This window comes from Artemia sp. Qi Xiang Cuo, chromosome 17 (genome assembly GCF_049724085.1).
Source record: "Artemia sp. Qi Xiang Cuo chromosome 17, ASM4972408v1, whole genome shotgun sequence".
Classification (NCBI taxonomy): Eukaryota; Metazoa; Arthropoda; class Branchiopoda; order Anostraca; family Artemiidae; genus Artemia; species Artemia sp. Qi Xiang Cuo.
The window spans coordinates 23,727,416-23,751,400 of record NC_142810.1 but is presented as its reverse complement, the minus strand read 5'-3'; the positions used below and the strand labels follow the sequence as shown (position 1 = coordinate 23,751,400).

At 34.3% G+C, this 23,985-nt stretch overlaps 1 protein-coding gene and 1 pseudogene across 3 annotated transcripts in view; both read right to left on the bottom strand.

Moving 5' to 3' along the window:
• Window positions 1-2,848: 2,848 nt before the first annotated feature.
• LOC148942019 (histone H5-like) lies at window positions 2,849-3,519 on the bottom strand (annotated as a pseudogene).
• Window positions 3,520-6,403: 2,884 nt separating this feature from the next.
• LOC148942018 (uncharacterized) overlaps window positions 6,404-23,985 on the bottom strand; it is a 92,885-nt gene continuing 75,303 nt past the window's right edge. The window contains exons 8-10 of one of the 3 annotated variants that reach the window (XM_089103533.1): window positions 14,387-14,509; window positions 10,411-10,690; window positions 6,404-6,739 (exon numbers count right to left, since the gene is read on the bottom strand). In XM_089103533.1, the coding sequence (XP_088959659.1) occupies window positions 10,460-10,690; window positions 14,387-14,509 (354 nt within the window). In that variant the 3' untranslated portion in view covers window positions 6,404-6,739; window positions 10,411-10,459. Of the gene's footprint in view, window positions 10,691-14,386; window positions 14,510-23,985 lie in introns of all 3 variants that reach the window. The other 2 variants (XM_089103534.1, XM_089103532.1) reach the window with 2 other exon arrangements.

Below are 23,985 nucleotides of genomic sequence, written 5' to 3'. Positions count from 1 at the left end.
TTAAAATACAAATTTAACACACAAGCCTCAAAACTTGGTTTCGTTTCTTAAAGCTTTAGCTTGAGTGTTTTTATTTTTAGTTTTTTTACTAATGTCACGGCTTAATTTAACACTCACCATTGACTCATGGAAATTATCTGACGGATAATTGAATTAATATTACTATTAAAAAATAAAAAGTTGTCACTGTTACTGGAAATAGAAATTAAAAAGGCGTTTTTTTAGTAAATAACAATCTATTTGACTAATTTGTACTATTCACTGCTCATTTGTTGGCAAATTAGCAAGGATAGAGCAATAACAAAAATATGTACGTAGAAAAGAAGGATATGCCTATCCTCTAACATAGGTTTTATTCCTCAAAATCCCACCTCCTAATGAAAAATGAGAATAAAGTAATTCCAGACAAACACAAGTGCTGCCCAAATTCCTTAGCTCACACGCAGAGAGAAATGTTAACCCGGGTACGGCGGTTTCGGGAAAAATAATTGTAAAACTTTGAAAATAAGCATGCAATCGAGATTTAGTCGCATAAGTGACAAAGAGAAAATTGAAAGGAATTTTATATTTTTTTTGTTGTAGAATTTGTATCTAATATTTATTCAGTGTACAATATCTGTTATACACCAGCCAAGAAGGAAAAGAAAGCAAAGGCTCCAAAAACAGCTAAGGCTGCAAAACCTACCGGTACTACCCAGGCCAAAACACCAGCACAATCCCAGCAATCACCGGAACTGGTCAAAAACTTCGTAACAGACAAAGCATTCCGCGGGAGATCTCAAAGAAAATCTATTATAACATATATCATTGACCATTTTAAGGATTACTATGTTTCAAGTAGTAAGTGTTTACGCACTTTCAATTGCACATTGAATTGCACAAGAATATGCAGTACAGTTTCACGTGCACATTGTAAAAAGCGATCAAACCTTTTATACCTATAAAGTGAACAAACATGTTTTGGAACTATGGTTGTGATTGTATAAGACAAGCAGACTGGTTATTGCTATATATTTCAGGGATACATGGAATTGCATACGAACATGCACTACAGCTTCACGTGCACATTGTAAAAAGCGATCAAACCTTTTATACCTATAAAGTGAACAAACATGTTTTGGAACTATGGTTGAGATTGTATAAGACAAGCAGACTGGTTATTGCTATATTTTTCAAGAAAGAATAACTTTAGCTTAAAGATTTATTGATTAGCAATAATATTTGCTTTAGACTTGTTTTGGAGTTTAACCAAGGAGCCCAAACAGTCAATTTGCAAATGTTTGACATAAGGAAACTGCCATCTATGTTCACGATAGCATATACCTAAACTAATGTTTACAGAGAGAAGGGGTAGAAAATGGACTCCAAGATTGAGATAAAGCTCGTTTTTAAACCAAAGAATTCACATTTTTACATTCATCAATGTTCACTTCTTAGATTTACCATGATTGTAGTAAGAATAGTCCTTGGAAGATTTTCAGGGAAGAGAATCTCCCCTCCCTTGCCTACAGGTTTGACTTAGTAGATATACATTTGCTTGATCAATTGACAGCATAAAATATAACAATAAAAGGTTGAATTTCTCAAAATACCGATGACTTGAAACTTTATAGAGAAACACAGCAAATATTGTAGATACAAACCTCCTGAAGAAGGCGTTACGGTTGATCCAATGGTTGCTTGATCCAAATACATTGAACAGAGGCCATTTCGAGATGAACCATCTGGAAAAAACATGACTGATTTGTAATCAAAAAAGAGAAATATTTCTTGGCCTAGACGTTGAGACGCAACAAAAATGTCATTTCAAGAAGGTCAAAATTCATTTCAGGGGAGAGGTCTAACCATAGAAAAAAAGGAGTTGTCGAAGCGCAAGAGACAGACTTCAGAGCCACATAAATTCTAATGGAAAACAGTTTGATTACCTGCACTGGTAAAATTTCAATGTGGGTTGGCTTTTGGCTGAAACTGTTCTAACAAAGTATGTGTTAATCAACAAATTGGAAACAAATAAAATGCCTAATTTTAAAGTCATGAAGGAAAGTTTTGAGTAGACTGAAATTTAGAAAGAATCAAAACAGGTATATATATATATATTTTTTTTTTTAACCTTTTGTCAACTCTATTACAAACTGCCTTTGTCTTTTAATAGCATCTATATCGAAATAAAAACTAATACCTGTGCTAAAAATTTATGCGCAGAAGCCAAAGAGTTATTTTCAGGTAATCTGTGTTTGTTTTTGTTTGCCCTTACAAAGATTGTAATCCATTTGTTGTATTGCAAAAAAAAAGAAGCAAAAACTACATTATTTCGATTCACAGAATTTTCTATTTAACAGTCGAAACTGTTTGAAACCAAACCTTTCCTTAGTGTCGGGGTTTGAAAAAAATTCAAGCAAAAACATAATATAATTATATTATTTTTCTATTATATAATAATGTTATTTACCTTACCTTGGGTATTATATTATCTATCATGCATCAGCCTCGCCAAGCCTAGTCGGGAGTAGAACCTTAGCCCCCACGATTTGAAGGCGCTGCTCAACCCTTTCGGCTATGAAAGGTATTTGTAAGCTTATTATTGTTACCACTTTATTAATAAGCTTGAACCTTACGAACCACCTATAATAAATAGTCCTGAAGATACACTATAGTTCAAAAGTAAATATTGTAGAACGTGTTTTGGGCGTAAACAGCAGCTGAAGTATAATTGAAAGGGAAAATTAGAAAGTCGAAATTAAAATTAATATCATTGTAACTTTCTGAACAGAAAGTTTCGAGCGTCGGGCATTTGCTTTAATAGCCCAGAAAAGGGCTGTTTGGTTGTATAGGATAACCATTATGGAAATTACTTTGTTGCTGCTTTCTTAGCTACTGGCTGTTTAGATGCCACTTTCTTGGCGGAAGCCTTTTTGATAGACAAGAACTTCTTGGGTGTCGATTTTTTGCTGGTACGGCTTTTTCTGAACAGTGGGTTTCTTGGAAACCTTTACAGGTTTCTTCCTACCAGCCATAGGCTCGGTAACCTTTTTGGCTGAAGTCGACTTCTTAACTGCGGTAGGTTTGGCTGTTTTCTTGACTGAGGCTTTCTTAGCTGTGGGCTTGGCTGGTTTTGCAGCCATGGATTTATAAGCCTTGACAGGCTTTGCAAGCTTGAAGAACCAGTTACGCCAGTACCGTTTTGATATATAACAATTCCATTTGCAAGGCAACGCTTCAAAGCTTGCTTGAAATGCATATTCATAACTTTCGCATCATTGTCAATCTGGAAATTGGCCATTATGTATTTGAGAATGGCCTGACGGCTAGATCAGACGCGTTCTTTCAGGTCAGCAATGGATTTGTTGATCATTTCTGTGTATTTTGGGTGGTTTGCTGGTGCCTTGGTTTTTTTATCCCCTTTAGGTTTTGGAGCCTTTGCTTTCTTTTCCTTCTTGGCTGGTGAAGCCATGCTCTGAGATTCTACAGATGTCGGTGCCACTTCAGCTTCAACTTCAGACATTTCAAATTCCTCTTAGTTTTCTATTTGTCACTAATGCGACTAAATTTCGATTGCATGCTTATTTTCAAAGTTTTACAATTATATTTACGAAACCGCCGTACCCGAGTTAACATTTCTCTCTTTGCGCAAGCTAAGGAATTTCGGCAGATCGTGATGATCAACGATGAAAGTGATGATCAAGTTCATTTCCAAGATATTGCAGATAAGGTATTTTCAAATCTTGGCACGTATTTTTCAATTCACCTTGATACTACAATGTGAAAAAAGGGCTCATAGCAAAACCGATTTAGACCTATATTAAAATATTTTTTTTTAGTCTCCCTTCCCTTTTTTCCGCACCAACACAATATTTGGGGTCCCCTGGTCCCAACACACTCAGTCAAAGTTTCCCAACTGACGCCTCCCCCCATCTTTTTCTGAGACTTTGGAGGTTTCTTATTTTGAAAGCTTGTGTGGACTTAAGGTCTGTTGATTTTCTTCGATACACGGGTCATTTTTCAAGCATACCATTGAGGTAGCTAAATAAAAATTCTCTAGTTGGAATTTTTAGATGACACCTTTTAGCGTGACCCTACCAACGGAAAGAGGTAGTGCGTACTGTTTTTCTGGAAAAAGAATCGAAAAGGAGACAAGAAGTACTAAATAGAAATAACTTTCTAGTAGGGTTTCAACAGAAACAGGGTAAGTTGGGCATAACTCTAAGTGATGCACTATCTAAGATGTTGTTTTGCAGGTTTTGGCTAAGAAAAAACAGGTATGATAAGGACAGCTGATCCAGTTCCAGTTCCGGTAAATTGGGCATCACTCTATGCGATGTTTAATTGAGCATCACTCTAAGTGATGCACAGTTTAAGATGTTGTTCTTCAGGTTTTGGCTAAGAAAAAACAGGTTTGATAAGGATAACTGATCCAGTTCCAGTAAATTGGGCATCACTCTAAGTAATGAACAATTTAAGATATTGTTTTGCAGGTTTTGGCTAAGAAAAAACAGGTTTGATAAGGATAACTGATCCTGTTCCAGTAAATTGGGCATCACTCTAAGTGATGTTTAATTGAGCATCACTCTGAGTGATGCACAATTTAAGATGTTGTTTTGCAGGTTTTGGCTAAGAAAAAACAGGTTTGATAAGGATAACTGATCCTGTTCCAGTAAATTGGGCATCACTCTAAGTGATGTTTAATTGAGCATCACTCTGAGTGATGCACAATTTAAGATGTTGTTTTGCAGGTTTCGGCTAAGAACAAAACAGGTTTGATAAGGGTAACTGATCCAGTTCCAGTTCCGGTAAATTTGGCATCACTCTAAGTGATGTTCAATTGAGCATCACCCTAAATTTTGCATTACTCTTAGTGATGCACAATCTAAGATGTTGTCTTGCAGGTTTTGGCTAAGAAAGAATAGGTTTGGTAAGGACAACTTATCCAGTTCCATTTCCAAAACTTGCTTAAGGATATGTAGACTACCATACAGTTCTTTCCTCCCGATAATAACTGATAAACTTGTATAGATGAATTTCGAAACAAAACAGCACATCTCGACCGCTTTTACTGCTTCCAGTTTTTCGTCCGATTTTTCTCGAAAATGGATAGTCTGAACGCGGTATTATCAAACTAGGCGATCATGGGACGTTCAAAGTGAACATTCAGAGATAAGACGATTTTGCTTGTAGTTGGATCCTGTACCAGTGGCCATGTTTCACCATGTCGGAATTCAGTGAAGGACAACTAGCTATGGAGAAATAAAAGATTACTCAGGACATTATGATAAGCCAAAGAAAAACTACACTGCTGAAATAAGATGTGTAGCGCGAATCGGCAAATTATTTGGGAGTTAGTACTTTTCTGTCGTGGTAGTACATCTTAGCGGCTCTGGGTAGTACCACTAATTTCGTTAAAGTGGGGGCAACCCTGGTCATAAGTACCATACAGTCCTATGGTACTTAGAGAGAATTTTAATTTTATCCTGTTTTTTGTGGGTCAGTTTTTCGCTTTTAGCAACGTATTAGTTTAAAGAATTCTATAGGTATTAGAAAATATCATGATTCGGTTTATTTGTGTGCTCAAAACTAGGTCTGAATTTTATTTATTATTGCTAACAGGAAAAAAAAAAATTTTTTTTCTTAATTCGGTGGTGGGCTTTGGATACCAAATTGAAAAGAAAACTATAATTGTGACTTCAATTATTTTTTCTTCATTGAGATTTTCACCCATTAGAGCAATGGAGGAGATGGAACTTTGAGTTATTCCGATTCCCACTCCGAAGTAATATTCATCTTGCTATTGCTTATTCATCTAGTGGCTCTCAATTTACGAAAATAGAGGAGGGAGTGTAGAAAACTTTAGGAAAAGATTTATTTAGTGAAAAAAATATTTTCATAATGTAAGGAGCAATTGCCCCCCCCCCCTTCTAGTTGGCGACACTGCATGCACCCAAGCGCATAGCAGCTAAGGGGACACTGACAAGTTCTTAGGAGTGGTTAAGCTCTGACACAAGACAGCATATTTGCTTCTCTAGCTACAGGGTTATCGCCCTCCCTCCCCTATCCAAAGGAAAATGCATCTACTGTGTGCTCCTCGATACAAATATTTCATCATTATCACATAATTCATCAGGGAATTTTCAGGGATCTTACTGTATTATGATTACACGCGAATCACTAATCATATTTTAAATAGGTGTTGTTGCGTTTATTTTTTGGGGGCGGGGGCGGGGGGGGGTGGATTGATCTATTTAGACATTAAATTCACAACAGTTTAAAAAAAATCAGAAACATATATCAATGTATATTTGACAGAATACGAAAAATGGAAAGAAGAAACAGATGCGTTTTGTGGCTGCTCTTCGCTCATACCTCCTCCTCCCCTGCCCTGATACCTATCCATATAGAAAGAATATATTCATATAATCATTTATTTCAATTAACCATTCCTTGACAGTGATGACTAGTAATCAAAATATAAACAAAATTTCAAAACAAAAGAAAATTGAAAAACTTTTGGAAGGCAGAAAAAACACAAAGAAAGCACTAACAACATTTTTCAACAGTAAGGTAAAAAAAGGAAACAAAAAGATCTGATAATGCCACAAACATACACTTATTGTATAACAAGACGGTAGATTTGCTTCCTTCATGAAGTTTTCACTTCATTGACAAAAAATGCAGCGGACGAAGCTGTCTCACTTGAGGAACTTTATTCATGGTGATTTTATTCATACAGAAATTTATCTAATAATACCTAAAATGAATACAAAAATGAATATAAACAAATTTTCCATGCGTTTTTAAAGTTTTTTGTAGGCCCCTCCTCCCCCCCCCCAGGGAGTGGGATGGAAATGAGGGTACTTCCCCTTCCTGTGAATGATTCACAAAAAATTTTATCGGTCCTATCAAATGTGTCTTTTTAGAAAATATTTCTACTAAATTTAGAGATTGTGTATACATAGTTTGGACGAAAGGAATTTACAATTTTGAATTATATGACCTTGCAAACAACTTATAAACAAATATTAGTATGAATAAGCAGCTGATTTTACAGATCCAAACTCTTTTTTTATCTTCATAGGAGCTATTTAGTAGGACCAATCAAGGGATACGCTCTTGGTCCAACCTTAGAAAATGCCCAGGCAACTCTTTTATTTTATTGGGATCGAACCCCCTTTTTTCGTAAAGAGTTAAGGTTGGCCTCACATTTCCAAAGTTACACCTACATTACCTTTAAACAAATATCGTTAAATTATTCAACACATACCTATCGAGCACACCTTATTGGTTTTGGCATCTTACGGCTCCAAAATAATTAGCCAAATATCAAAACATTTAATAAAGATGTTGCTTAGAGTCTGTTCATCTCTAAGGCGGATAGCAAGACGAAATTCGCAGATTTTCTCCTATCCCTCACGGCTATTTTCAGAACGGTTCCACGGACAGTAATACAAAAATATCAGTATTGTTTTCCTGCTTTTTGTTTAAATCGCATTTTTATTTCTTTTATAATTGTACAAATCAAAAACAAACTTAGTCTTTACCCGCGCAACCGAACGATGACATTACATTTTTTATCAGCGTATATTTGAGCAAGTCTACATTCCTGCACCAAAGTTAGTCTATGACCACAAATTGCTAGTATTAGCAATAAAATCTATTACATCAAGAAAAATCAAATGAAAAAATAAGGCAGACAAATTCCTGACCTGTTTAACACATATAGTAATAGGTCAACTAGCACGAGGAACTGGTAAGAGGGAGAACGTTAGCACTTTAACGTGGACTTATTACAGATTCAGACTAGTGTCACTAAACAAAGGCGTTGCCCAATAGAATTCAAAAATTTATGTCAAGCTGAACTTAAATTTATTAAGACTATTATTTTAATTAAAGCTCAATTTATCTTTGAATCTAACAGGGAATTCTCTGAAGGAACAGGGATTCGGTAGTTTCAAAAATTTCTGGATTATGAAATAGTAAGGGATTAATTTACAGAGAATTTGTCCAAAGAGTATGTATAACTTGGAAGCGTGGAAAATCGCACTCGTGTCGGCAAGCCAATCACCAATGCCATCTAGAGTTTGCGTTTCTTGGCATTTTTTCAAACTTCGCAACTTTTTTTTTCAGAAACTGAGATCAGATATGAGATAACTTAATGATTTCTCTGGGTAACGCTGAATGGAATTATTTTTTCTTTTAGAGGCGAACTTAAGCTTCCTCTCTCACCAGTCTCTCATTTTCTTGGATAATAAATATTAAAAACCTGACATTAACAAATAGCCTACCGTATATAGAATAACTGTATAAGAGTGGTCCCATCCCATCATAGTTATGCTTTGTTTTTAAATAAGATTAACTTCATAATAGCAAGAAATGGTGGTAGCACATCAAGCGGCAAGTGTGACTAATATATTCATAACTGTCTTAGCCTACAATATTTACAGGCATATTTGTAAGGGGAGGAGCTAGAAAACTAATCAACCAAATACGTTAAAGTAACCACCATATTTCTTCTTGCTTTAACCTGATGTAAGGAGCTCACTGGCTATTGGAAGCAACTTTTAACCAACATGAATTGAACCAATTTTCCTCTCTTATATACAGTTACCCTATATTTCCGTCAAGGCCGTATTCAGGAGGATGGCGGGAGTTACGGGTTTTGAGCCCCCCCCCCCCCCAAAAAAAAATAATTGTCCGACTCGTAAAAATGTAACAAAAATGCATAAAAACTAATTTTTTACGCGTTTCTAAAAGTTTTTGGTAATCACCCTCCCCCTCCTCCCCCGAACAAAATCCTGGATACGTCCTTGGCTTCCGTACATAATTGACTCAAATCAAGGCACTGGGTGATATACAACTACAACGATGAATTAAACTAGTACATAAACAACTATGGGAAAACTAACGAATAGTTCAAATAAAATGGCATGGAACCCTGAAAAGGATCTGATCTTTAAGGCCTTAATAAGGCTCCGGTACAAACTACTTACTACTAGGACACCAAACGGTACAGCGTCGACCAGTTGAATTAAAAAAACTAGCGGTATAAATTGAAACTAATGTAGGTTAAGGTTAAACGCTAGATATCGATGATTCATTTTTTGGAGGCCAATTTGAGTTCCAAGTCTAATCCGTTTCCCATAGACATTGGTAGAAATAATAAAATCGTAATAACGCTTAGTTATCATACTGTCGTATTTCCTTGAAATACATGTAAAGTTATAGAATGAGGTTATTATAACGTTATTACGAGGTATAGCGTTATAGAAAACATACTGTTTTTTGTTAAGATAGTTTTTCTAACTGAACTATCTACACAAGACAAATTTCCAAGTAAATTGAGACTCCTTATGCAATTTTTGTAAGATTGCATCTACACTCCAATGCAGATACTGCTTTGCGGATAAGAAAGTTGCTTTAGGGATACATTTTTTTTTCATAGAATTATTTGTAATGAAACTTGTTTTTAAAAAAATGATCGTTCATTGAATAATTGAGCATTTTTTTGGAGTAACGAAACATCAAATGCAGACGGATCCAAAAAGTTTTGTTGAGGGGGAGGGGAAGAGGGTTCCAGTTTTTGAAAGAAACTAACTACTATTGGATTTAAGTTTTTGTAAGTCCATAAAAAATATCAATATTTAGTAGATTAATACACAAAAAACGTATTAAGTAGTATACCGAGCTAGAACTCGGCCATTTTCGTATTATTTTTTTATGTCCAATATATATATAAATACAAACGAAAGGGTACTTGGTAGAACTACCACCCATTTTATCTAAATTGTTTCATATCGTTAAATTGAGGAATGTTTCTTGTTTATGTTTTCTAACCTTTAACTTTGTTTTTCTCCGAAGTCTAAATTGGACACATGTTTATTTATCTGTCTAAGTTACACAATTAAAATTCCCCTGAAAACCTAAATTTTATAATAATATAGAACCTAAATTAGTTTATCTAGCGCGAACATTAATCCATATGAAGACGCTTATACTGTAGCAAGGATTCCTAACAGTGACTTATATAGCCAAAATATGCAAAAATTTTAAATTTCGGACATGCGGGACTATTACCCCTCGTTTACTAAAGAGTAAGTCTCGGATGACATATCCCGCGTAAATTATTGCTGTTTGGCCTATGTGTTCATTTATTTTAATTTTGGCCGTATTTTTCCGTATTTTGGCCGTACTCTATAAAAGACAATGAGGCTCAAATCTTATTTGTTGATAAGGTAATATACAAGTTACAGGCATATAAAAACTCAACATAGCTTTGACTTTAAATAGGATTGAATTAAATAAGACAGATTGTAAGTGCACCCAGTGCCCCGAACCTCCCCCACTTAAGAAATGCCAATATTTTATCGATTATTGATGATAAATCGTTTGGAAAATGGTCGTCATCAGTAGCAGTTAATTTACCTTACACAATGTTTCAACACACCTCTATCCTATTAGACGACACTAAAAATTAAGAGATTCCAGTAACTGATGGGTAGTAATACATAACAGCTGTAGCTGGTAGCTGCCAACGCGCTGAGTGCAGCTCAATCATTTGCAGTAGAGTTTTTCCCGCGTTATCAGCGACATTTACATCCAAAAACGAATCACGAATTGTGTTTATTACGGCAGACATCTTAGATGGCAGGCTAGTTTCAAGATCTCGGCCAACACCTGTCAATATGACAAATACACGTTCCAGCTAAAAGATAAAGCTTAATTATTTCTTTAAAAGAAATATCAGGAAAATATTCTAAGATGAAAGGATGCGACAATTTCATTGAAAAGCGCGCTTTCAATTCGCGTTTGAAATGATAGTCACATTTTGACAGCGATGATTCACAAGGCGTATGTTACAAAGTATAAGTTTTACATCACAACAAGAAGACGTAAACGGGTTTTTTAATGTTATTAACGAGCAGTTGTTTACATAAGGAATGTTTCTATCTGGCTTCCAAGATATGATACACTCAATTTGATTTGAAAAACAGAACATTCTAATTATTTCCACATTTAATAAAACGAGATATAACCTATTTTGGAAAAAGTAGAAACTTCTACTTATTTTCAGACTCAAGTAAAACACAGGAACGTTGGCTGAACCAATCGTGAATTTGTTTCGTAAGTTAGAATAGAAATATCAAGTTGACGAAAAATGCTATATAGCACCCTTTAAATTACCCCAGACGATTTGTAACTGGTCTTTTTTCTCCTTGTTTAATAACAATTCTCGCGGTATTAAGAATTACTGAATGAAATGGTGCTGCAGAGGCGGTTTTAGGGAAGGGGTAGAAGGGGCACCTGCCCCGGGCGCAGAATTTTTAGAGGCACAGAATTTCAAATAAATAATCCAATGTTTATGGTCATTTTTAAGTTTTTTAAATTTTATTTTTATTAAAATAGAGGATGTAGTTAATAAAAGAAAAGAATTAGTAAATTACTGATTAATTAATAAAATAGAAATGAACTAAAAATAGTAAAATAATAGTAATTAAAATGATAAATGATAATTAAACCTTTTTTATAATAAATAAAAAAAAATATTAATAATTAATTAATTGAAAATAATTTCGTTAATATATGAAAATTGTGTTAAAATCTGGTTTGAAATTTTTTTTAGAGACAGTGGGGGGGGGGCGCTAATCAAGATCCCCGGGTGCAAGAGAGGCCAGAGTCACCACTGAACTCTTGGGAGTTAAATAATTATTTCTACAGGTGGTTAACCTGAAGAAATAATTATGATCGTAATTATAACCGGTTAACGGTAAACAAGTTAGGTTTAGGTGGTTTTTCTTTTCAAACAGATGTATATACAGAATTATACAGGGAGTGGAATTATATGTAACAGCATTATATAGGGAGTTGGTGCAGAGCCCTCTGCAGGTAGGGCATGAGGCCTTTAGTCCGTACCCATAAAATTTCGAAAGTTTTCTTCAGTTTTTTCCAAGTAGGTTCACATCTGTCATATAACTTCCCATTTTTGGCGCTTTGTGTGAATTTGGATTTCTCAATATTTTATTTCCTAGATATAAAATCATAAACTCGGTGAGAAAGGTGAAGGAAACTCGTCAAGCGAATTCAAATAGGTGAGATGTAGGGAAATCGCATGATAATTGGAAAATATATGAAAATGTTAGGAATTTAGGGTTGGAGATCTCCACCAGCCGACATTTGCCTGGCTAAAGTGACTATCAGTTTTTACTTGCGTTTTGCAAAAGGTTTATACTCCAATTTTTTTTTCTGTTTAAAGTTTAAAGTGTTATTATTATTATTTACTGAAAACCCGTCTTCATACAAAAAATGACGGAGCACTACGAAAAAAAAAAAAAAAACAGAAATATACTTTCTAGGACAAAAGACAATTCAATAAAAACAAAAATAAAGAAGAACGCAGGCACTCGTAGCAAAAGCGAAGAAGAAGAGCCATGAAAATGTAGCTAGTGTAGAAGGAGTAGCTTCCAAGTGTGCTTTGAAACCTTTCGTTTTTTTTTGTTTTTTTTCGTTTTTTTTTATATATAAGTTTAGCAACATTCATAGTAAAATAGGCTATCCGAAGTCTGTTCATGAGTTTTTAACTGCTTGTCCAAATTGGATATATCAGTAAATATTTTCTGAAACAGAAGAAAGTGTGGCGGATTTGCAATTTATAAGGGTGTGTAAGAATCTTCTAGATGGGTAAAATATAGAGGATGTGGTGAAGAGTAATATATATATATATATATATATATATATATATATATATATATATATATATATATATATATATATATATATATATATATATATATATATATATATATATATATATATATATATATATATATATATATATATATATATATATATATATATATATATATATATATATGTATATATGTATATATATATATATGTGTATATATATATATATATATATATATATATATATATATATATATATATATATATATATATATATATATATATATATATATATATATATATATATATAACAAAAACAGAACATAGACTTAACAAAACCAACAACAAACACACAAAAAAAACACAAATAAATTAAAAAGAAAAAACGTACTTACGTATAAATATTCACGAAAACATTTATAAGGAGATAAATATGTAACGATCTATCAGCCTTTCATATAGATACTTTTCCAGATTTATTAATGTCATTTTAACTCGTGATCCTACAATCTCTTCCACCCCCCTTCTATCTGCCAATACTAACGAAAAACACTCATTTCTCAGATCAGCCAATTCCTTACAATTCCCCAAAAAATACGATTTCACAGTCTGTAACGTTCGCAACAAATCAGCGTAACGTACATGACAAGAAAAAATTCATAGTTTATAGAGGTTAATCAAAAATTTAAATCAACGACATCTAGCGGTCTAAGTCCTAGCTCCCAGAAAAAATTATCTTAAGTTTATTGAGTTAGATGATCTATATAGGCTTCAATTGAAGATGACCAGCCTAGAATTCCATTCTATGTTTCGTAACGCACTTAACGCTCATTTTAATCGTACTAACATTAACTCTTCTTAACTTAACTTGGAAATGAGCCATACTTTGATTGACCATTTTTAGCTTTATAATATATAACAGTTTAATGTATATAAGAATTTCAATGTATAACGATATTCTAGTCGTACAACTGTTGAATTAAAAAAAGTTTAAAAATCGCCTGAATAATACACCCTAAAGCATCGACTAACCCATTACTATAGTTTAGTTTTTGTTGCTGATTTCGACATTACTGGAGTGTAAACTATTTTCATCACGTACGTAGTAATTGTATCTACAAACAGTGTATGTGTTTTAGAGGTTTATAATTGGTTTTGGGTTTTGACTTGGAAATTCCAATTCGAGTTTGATTTCTTCTCTCGTATAAAACTTCAAGCTTACTGTTTGTCATCCTTTAATATACTTAATATACGGTTTATTCAAAACTTCCCCGTGTTTTATACCGTGTTTTACAATTTGAGAACGTAATTTGAGAGTTGGTGCGATTTCTTGCGATAAAGATGTAATGGGAGCAAAAGTGCTATTGCGATAAAAAACGCAAAAGCCTCGTAAAAAAAGCACTTTCAATTACAGAGAATCGTAATCAAAGCACAATTTTTGATTGCACATTTGGAGGTAGAGCCGGTTATAACTATCACTCCGAAGTTTCTGCTTTTCCATAGAAAACACATGTAGATACCACCTTTGGTAAGTGAACCTTACTTTTCAAAAATGAGTTACACCATGTCAGCTCATACATTTCTGTGTTTTTTCTTAATTATTTTTCTGAATCAAGCGTAAATTGCTCATCGATCCTAAGATTGCAGCATGTTTTCACAGAACGTAAAATGTGGGTACATTTAAATGTAATTTGTTGTATATAAAAATCCAACTTACCTCTGGTAAACTGTTTACAGCAGGCACTTTTAAGCTGACAATGCAGCATTCAGCAAGAAGTTTGAGAATAACTGAAGCTGAATCAGCATCATCTTGCTTTAGGGGAATCCCCTTCCTTTTAAACTGAAAACAAAATCATAACGTTAAATATAGTTATAGCTACCCAAAATTATGTAGTTATGTAAAGGTATAGATACATAAAATATGGTCAAAAATAGTTTAATATAGCTAAAATGATAAAAAAAAATAAAAAAAAAATAAATAAAAAATAAAAAAAAAATGAAAAAATATAGATATCTCAAATATTCTAGGTGGTGTCAATTATCTGTTAGGGGAAGCTAGCCCTTCAGCAATGAAAAAAGCGTGAATTACATTCTTTGAGCTTTAGGGTTTTGAACCCAAATTCTGAGAGACAAATTTATACTCTGTATATACGAGGTGTGTTTTTTAATAAAGGTCCGTTTGAACATAATTAATCAACGAAATATTATTTCAAAGAAGTAAATTTATTTTCAGTAAGTGCATACTTTACTCTATTTTACGATATATTTACCAAGTTTTTTGAAACACTTATACCTCTCAACTAATTTTAAAGTAAAATCTTTATAAGAAATTGCCACCGTCTCCAATAACCAAGAGTTCACTGCTATTTTTACGTCGTCGTCATTTTTCTAACGGTTGCCACAGAACATGGAATGGAAATACACGCACTCCCCTGAAAATTTGAAGGCCGAACATCCTCTCTCCCAGCGCAAAATCATAGCGTCGGTGTTTGGGAATAGGCATGGTGTTTTTGTGGTTAATTTGATGCAACGGAGGAACCACTATCAATGCAGAAGCATACTGTTTAACCCTCAGAAAGCTCCGCAGTGATTCAAAGAAAAAAAAAAACTTGGCGTGCTGACAAAGGAAATTGTCCTTCTTCATGACAATGCAAGACCTCACACTGCTGGTCAGAACTGTAATTTGTTGGACAGTTCTGGCTGGGAATTTTTAGATCACCAACAATATAGTCCTGATCTTGCGCCGAGTGATTACCATCCGTTTCTCCACCTCAAGCAAAATAAATTTACTTTTTTAAATAATCATTTGCTGTGTACTTATGATCAAACGGACCTTAATTAAAAAACGCACTTCGTATATATATATATATATATATATATATATATATATATATATATATATATATATATATATATATATACATATGAAAGACGCCATCTTTCTGCCACATAGAACAATGATGAGAGAACTTTGATGATATGCTCATAATTGTTCTTAGACGGTTGATCAGAGCAGAATGACGAAAGACGTTTGCAAAAAAAAAACGCTATAAGATATAAGATCTTAGTGCTAAGATTTCATTTTTAAGCGTTCTTTGTCAACAGACGTAAGATCTTAGTACAAAGATGAGTAAAGGAACGGCCCTAATCTCTGAGGGGCCGTCTCGTTGCAAGGATTTCTCACTGAGAAAGGGTCATTACAGGAAGCGCATTTTAGTGCCTTCTTTGGTCCCTTAATAACCAAAAGGTACGGATTTATGCATAGATTCTTTAACATACTGAGGAAGGTGGGGCTCATCCCTACGCATAAAAAAGCCTTAGTTTGGGCACGTGTGCCTGAACGATCTCGTCTAGAGTCAATAGGCCAGTAAGGTCAATGTGTGCCGGTTTATTGTCCTAGGGAGCCACTTTGCAAGTTTGTTTTGTGAGACAAAATTAACCTACCGTTGATTGAATCGTACGCTAAGGGATAAGAAAATTTCAATGGAGGCTACAAGGAATGCTTCTTCCAACAAAGTAAGTGGCAATCCTTGCATCGTTATCAGGAGTGCAAATTTCTAATATAGAGCCTCGCTGGCTTGTTTTAATAGATGACGCTCTGTAAAAAGATATTTTTAACCTACACATTTTTAAAGATATTTTACAGGAGAAGCAAATTGTGGCAACCCCACTTGGCTGCTGCACAGTGGCAATAATAGACAAAAAATATTGGAAAGGTTGAGGGGTGAAATTTATTTTTCGAAATCCAGGGGGGGGGGGTAACAATGTGCCATTAATTGTCATTAACGAAACAGCTGCTTATACAACGAAGGCTTTCAACTGGCCTTCAATAATGATAGAGCCGGATTTGATATAAAAAACACGAAATTCAGATTATTTTTCAATTTGATATTAGGAGATACAAAGTATTCTGGAAAAATTAAATTTCTATTCATCTTGTGGCTCAAATAAGACAGAAGAAAGTGATCAATTGATCAAGCATATTCGTTTAATCGGGTGGGCGATAAGAATCACTTTGTCAAAAGTACTTAATAACGTCTTTTGAGCTAAGGCAACTGATCTATGATGAAAGGCAAATGGGCCAACTGTATTATGGTTTCAACAGGATGAAAAATTTCCGAAGAAATTTCGGAAGAGTCAAAAAAATTTCGGAAGAGTCAAAAATTTCGGAAGAGTAAAAAAAAACAAAAATGTTTTCGTTTGAATATGCTCCATTCAATACAATATGACGTTGAATAAGGCAAAAAGATGTTTTCCGGGTTTTGAAATTACAAAATGATTTTAAACAAAAAATGACTATATATATATATATATACATATATATATATATATAACAATCTAGATAGGTCAGAAGTCTGAGAAAAATCGTTAAGAGCCTTAATTTTGTTTTTTGCAAATGACGGCATGTACTATATTAGTGCATCATATGATCATTTCTTAAAATATTATATATGGCATCATATTAGTATTTTCTTATATGATGTCTTGCATAGCATAAATAAGATTGTTGAGTTTCCAACGCAACAGTTATTTGTTAAGATATTGGAAAACGACAACTAAAGCGTGTTAAAAGTGAAAATGAAGAGCAAAGACACACGCGGTTAGAAGACATACGATACCGAGCCAGTGAGGGAGTCAAAAATGAAAATGAAGAGCAGCGACTCAATAAAAATCAATCTGGACAGCGTTGTCCAGGTTGGTTAGTTTTTGCAAATGCATTAATTGAGCTTATGTTTGAATGTTATGCTCTCTGGGTCTATCACACACTGACAAACACACACACACACACACATATATATATATATATATATATATATATATATATATATATATATATTTATATATATATATCCAGGTATATATATATATATATATCCAGGTATATATATATATATATATATATATATATATATATATATATATATATCCAGGTATATATATATATATATATATATATATATATATATATATATATATATATATATATATATATGTATATAACAATCTAGATAGGTCAGAAGTCTGAGAAAAATTGTTAAGTGCCTTAATTTTGTTTTTTGCAATTGACGTCAAGAACTATGTTAGTACATTATATAAGCATTTCTTAAAACATCATATATGGCATCATATTAGTATTTTCTTATATGATGTCTTGCATAGCATAAATAAGATTGTTGAGTTTCCAACGCAACAGTTATTTGTTAAGATATTGGAAAACGACAACTAAAGCGTGTTAAAAGTGAAAATGAAGGAAAAAGTCACACGCAGTTCGGACATATACGACATGGTACGAGACAGGAAAACAATAATTAATATGAAGAGTAGTGGCTCAATGAAAATAAGAATCAACACTGAAACTACAAACATGTAGAAATTAAAAATATAAATAACGATTAGGGGGTTATGGATTCCGACAAAGATAAGGTCACCGATACCTACCATAACTATGGTAAAAAAACAAAGGTTCGATGATGTTTATTTCATTATGGTCAGACATAAACTAAGGTGTAACAAAGCAAACAAATTGAAAATGATAGCGATGATGAGGAGCGACTGCTGAATAGTAACCGAAACTCTAAAGAAAGTAATTTTGATACAGATATTTTATTTATGAAATATACACAATGCTACAAAATACACCTGCGCACATGCCTTGTGGCATAATTGAGCGCATTAAAAATTACAACAAATTATTAAACACCGTTAACAAATTAAATGTAAAAAAACAACAAGCCTCTTGGGCAACTGCCCAAGTACAAACAAAGTAAATAAAACCAAAGTCAATCATCAGGAATAAACTTCCCAGACATTCTGCGAAACTGCTGGTAATCACCGCATTCTCTAATATCCAGGGGACTAGAAATCCGCACCTTTGGACCAATATGCCTCAAATTAAATCCTGCTCTAGTTGTTCGCCTAAACTCCTGCGAGAAATTAAACCTGAGTGATGTCGGATATAAATGACGCTGCAAGTTAAGAGGGAAAGGTTCATGGAGATCTGATGCTAACTGACTAAAATCGTAATTGTGACATATCTGGAATATTTCAAGAAAATGAAGTCGATTTAAATGAAGAATTCTATCTGATCCAAAATGATGAGTAACAGAAGACTCATTATCAATCAGGAAAAGTATTCTTATCGCTTTGTTTTTCAAAACTTGAAGGGGTTTATAGAGTGAAAGAAAAGTTGAAGCCCACACTGAAACAAATTATAGAAAAAAGGGATGGACCAGAGAAAAGTAAATTGATTTAAGTATATTAACTGGAAAAAAATGGCAGAGACGGCACATAATCTCAACATTCCTAAAAACTTTTAACGATAGAGTTTTAACATGTTCATGGAACGACAAATTTTCGTCTATAATTATCCCAAGATATCTAAACTGTTGTACCCGTTTCAACTCCACATTATTTAAATAAAGAGAAAAAGTATCAGAATTGACTGAACCAACTCGTGAACATAGCATATCCTGGCATTTTCTTTCATTTAATCAAAAAAGGTTTCAACAATACCTTTCTGAAGTAGTTGATAGAGTACTTTGGATGTTCAGGAAAAGCTTCGTTAAATCTGAATGGGAAGAAAAAATCATAACATCATCCACAAACATAACAATTTTGCAGATTGGAAGAAACTCAGGCAAATCATTAATAAAAAGAAGAAATAGGGAAGGACCCAAAACAGAGCCCTGAGAAACCCCACAATTTACGGAAAATTACTTACATCGGATTCCGTTTTTACAATTATGGCGTTCAATTTTTCTTTCAGCAAGGTAAGATGCAAAAAAATTGAAAGAATTTGAAGAAAATCCATATTTTTTTAGTTTATTTAGTAAAAGACGGTGATCAACCGAGTCGAACGCCTTGGCCATATCCAAGAATATAGCTAAGGCGTTCTGACCAGTATCCAGTGTATTATTTATTTCCATTAAAAGCTGATGTATTGCTAGTTCTGCTGATTTTCCGTTAATGAATCCATACTGCGAAGGATGCTATATTTTATTATTACATAAATAATTTTGAAGTACTTTATGTTTTTTACTAAAAACAGATAACAGTGAAATTCCTCTATAGTTTGAAGGATCCGTAGAAGCACCACCTTTATACAAAGCTAATCCATGGGCATTTTTTAAAAGATCAGGAAAAACTCCATTTAGTAGAGACAAATTAAAAATATGTGCCAACAATGGGGCTATATTAGGAGCTATTTGTTTCACGATTTATGTAGAGAACCCAAAATCATCCAATGAAAAACTTCGCTTTAGTTTCATTACAGGTTTTTTAACTTCCTGGGATGCAATTTCAGAAAAATCAAATGAGTTTGGTGCTTCATGGTCAACAACAAAATCAGTCGACTGACTCTCTTGCCTATTTGTACTCGATACAATCCTAGACCCAATAGTACTGAAATGCTTGCCAAAAATATCCAAAATTTCTTTTGGATCCGTCACTTTTGAACCATCAAATTCAAGACAATTAACTCCAGAACTCGAACGATGATTGGGGTGGATTATATCATTGATTAGCTGCCATGTCTTTTTCATATTTGACTTATACTGTAAAAATTTATCGGACAAAATATTTTCTTTTAGCATATCTTATAATATAATTCAGTTTATTTCGATAAGTTCTATACTCCTCATAAAATACATCAGATTGGGCAGCCAGATACTGTCGATGTTTTTTCCTTTTCATCTTAAGTGACGTCAAAATACCATACGTAATCCACGGGTCAAATTTTTTGAAAACTTTCCGCGCAAAAATCTTGTCGATGCTGCTTGATCTCGGAGTTGCATCATATCATGGATAAATTTCGAAAAAGCATCATTAACATCATTTCAATCAAAAATGGGGGTCCAGTCATTATTATCAATCAATCCATACAAATGCTTAAAATCAATCAATTTTTTCTGTCGGTAAGAATTTTTATTTCCATGTTTTTTAAATGCAGGTTGAGATATACTTTGGGCTAAATCTAAAACAAAACTAACTGGAAAATGATCAGACATGTCACATATACTAACAGAAGACTTTATCATAGGCAGCGCGCTAGCGCTGCCTAAGTAAAGAACGATGTGGGCACAATGTTTTTTTTTTTTTTCTCCATACCCGGGCACTTCGTATCGAAGGAGTTGTCATAAAAACTTCGGAAAGGGCTCATTCAATTGGAAATTGGAAAGGCTGGTACACTTTTTAATAGTGAAAAGTGATCGGAGGGTAAGTAGTCCCCCCCCACGCCCATCCGTACCCCCCAACCCTCCAAGCCAAATTTTGTGTTAGCAAGGTTGTTCAGCGGATATGATTTCCAGATGGAAAATATTTTTGTAAGGAGGAGACTCCCCCACAGCCCTCTATGAACGGGTTTTAAGTTCTGGCCTGGGGGCATACTAGTTTTTTATAGAAGGCCTTGTCGTTGAAACTTCAAAACAGGCTCATTCGATTGGAAATTTGAAGGGCTAGTACCCTTTTTAATATTCGAAAGGGATTAGAGGGCAACTAGCCCCCCCCCCTCCCCACACCCATCATTCCTCCAAACACATCCAATCAAAATTTTGAGATAGCCATTTTGTTCAGCGTATTGCCAGATAGCAATACAATTTCCAGATAGAAAATATGTTTTTGAGGACACTCCCCACAACCCTCAGGGTAAGGGTTTTAAGTTATGCCCTGGGGGCTTATAAGGTTTTTATAGAAGACGTTGTCGTAGAAACTTCAAAAAAGTCTCATTTAATTGGAAATTCAAAGGGCTAGTGCTCTTTTTAATAGTCTTTTTAATAGCCCCCCCCCCCCACGCCCATCATTTCCCCAAACACATCCAATAAAAATTTTGAGATAACCATTATGTTCAGAGTAGTTTATTTCCAAGTAGAAAATATATTTTTGAGGAGGTCACTCCCCCACAACCCTGAGGGCAGGGATTATAAGTTATGCCCTGCGGGCATATAAGGTTTTTTATTGAAATCTTTGTCGTAGAAACTTGAGAAAGGGCTCATTCGATTTGAAATTCAAAGGGCTAGTAGCCTAACCTTTTTAATAGTCGAACGTGATTTGAGGGCAGCTAACCCCCCTCTCACGCCCACCTTTTCCCCAAACACATACAATAAAATTTTTTGGATAGCCATTTTATTCAACGTAGTTGAAAGTTTTGGAAATTAGGTCTTTAAGGATGACAACCCCTCCCCACACAGCCCTCAGGGCAAGGGTTGTAAGCTTTTAATGAAAGTTTTTAATGAAAGCCAACTAGCCCCCCCCCCACGCCCATCATTCCCACAAACACATCCAATCAAAATTTTGAGATAGCCATTTTTTGATTTCCAGATGGAAATTATGTTTTTGAGGAGGACACTCCCCCACAGCCCTCAGGGCATGCGTTTTCAGTTATGCCCTGGGGGCATATAAGGTTCTTATAGAAAGCGTTGTCGTAGAAATTTCAAAAAAGGCACATTCGATTTTAAATTCAAAGGGCTATTGCCCTTTTTAATAGTCGAAAGTGATTGGAGGGCAACTCGTCCCCCCCCCTCTCCCCACGCCCATCCTTACCCCAAACACATCCAATCAAAGTTTTGAGATAGCCATTTTGTTCAGCGTAGTTGATTTCCAGATAGAAAATACGTTTTTGAGAAGGACACTCCCCTACAACCCTCAGGGCAAGGGTTTTAAGTTATGCCCTGGGAGCATATAAGGTTTTGTATAAGGCGTTGTCGTAGAAACTTCAAAAAAGACTCATTCGATTTTAAATTCAATGGGTTAGTGCCTTTTTTAATTTTCAAAAGTGATTGGTGGGCACCTAGCCCCCCCCCCCCCACGCCCATCATTCCCCCAAATACATCCAATCAAAATTTTAAGATAGCAATTTTGTTCAGCGTAGGCTAGTTGATTTCCAAATACAAAATATGTTTTTGAGCAAAACACTCCCACAACCCTCATTTCAAGAGTTTTAAGTTATGCCCTGGGGGCATATAAGATTCATTATAGAAGGCGTTGTCGTAGAAACTTCAAAAAAGGCTCATTGGATTGGAAATTCAAACGGCTAGTGCCCTTTTTAATAGTCGAAAGTGATTGGAGGGCAACTCTTCCCCCTTCACACCCATCATCCCCCCAAACACATCCAATAAAAATTTTGAGATAGCCATTTTGTTCAGCGTAGTTGATTTCCAGATAGAAAATATGTTTTTGAGGAGGACACTCCCCCACAACCCTCAGGGCAAGGGTTTTAAGTTATGCCCTGGGGGCATATAAGGTTTTTATAGAAGGCGTTGTCGTAGAAACTTAAAAACAGGCTCATTCGATTGGATATTGAAAGGGCTAGTACCCTTTTTAATAGTTTAAAGTGATTGGAGGGCAACTAGCCTCCCCACACCCATCCTTCCCCCAAACACATCCAATCAAAATTTTGAGATAGCCATTTTGTTCAGCGTAGTTTTTTTCCAGATAGAAAATATGTTTTTGAGGAGGATACTCCCCCACAGCCCTCAGGGCAAGGGTTTTAATTTATGCCCTGGGGGCATATAAGGTTTTTATAGAAGGCGTTGTCGCAGAAACTTCAAAAAAGGGCTCATTTGATTTGAAATTCAAAGGGCTAGTGCCTTTTTTAATAGTTGAAAGTGATTAGTGATATGTTTTGAAGCGGTAAACTTCTGACACAAAAAAACATGCATTATTTAACTAAACAAAAATAAATGTTTGAATATATTGGCAAAAGAAAGCTTCCAGCTAACATGATCTGTGAAAAATTGGCTTAATATATTAGCAGCAAGAAGAAGTATTTTTATTCATAATGTATATTTTAGCATCAAATTCGGCACTTGAATTCTGAATTATTTTTGAAGCGAAATATAAGCTTTTGGATGCTTTATGAGACAGGTTTTTTAATTTAGATTTTTTCAAACTTTGATTTCTTTGGTTGGTTAGTTTTCATAAGAAAATAACGTATGCTGAAATCAGAATCTTAAATACAGCCTAAAACTAACCCAGACTATTGACCCCATATTTAATAACTTAGCCGTTCTGCTCCATCAATTGGTAAAGTCTGTTAAATAACTATGTGAATATTTTTTTTTATTTATGCATATTAAATATAACATTAGATCATGGACTTTCAAGGCAGAGAATTAAACTATATAAAACCTGGATGACGGCTGGAAAAAGCGAACGTTATTAGAGACTGCTTCTTAAAATTGCCTTTTAAACATTTTTGTTTTCAGGTAAAGGAAATTATCTGAAACAAGGATTTTTAATATAAGGACTAGACTTTATTAAAGCACTGAATAAAATCGACCCACAGAATTTAAAACAGACCAAATCACAATCTGACACCAA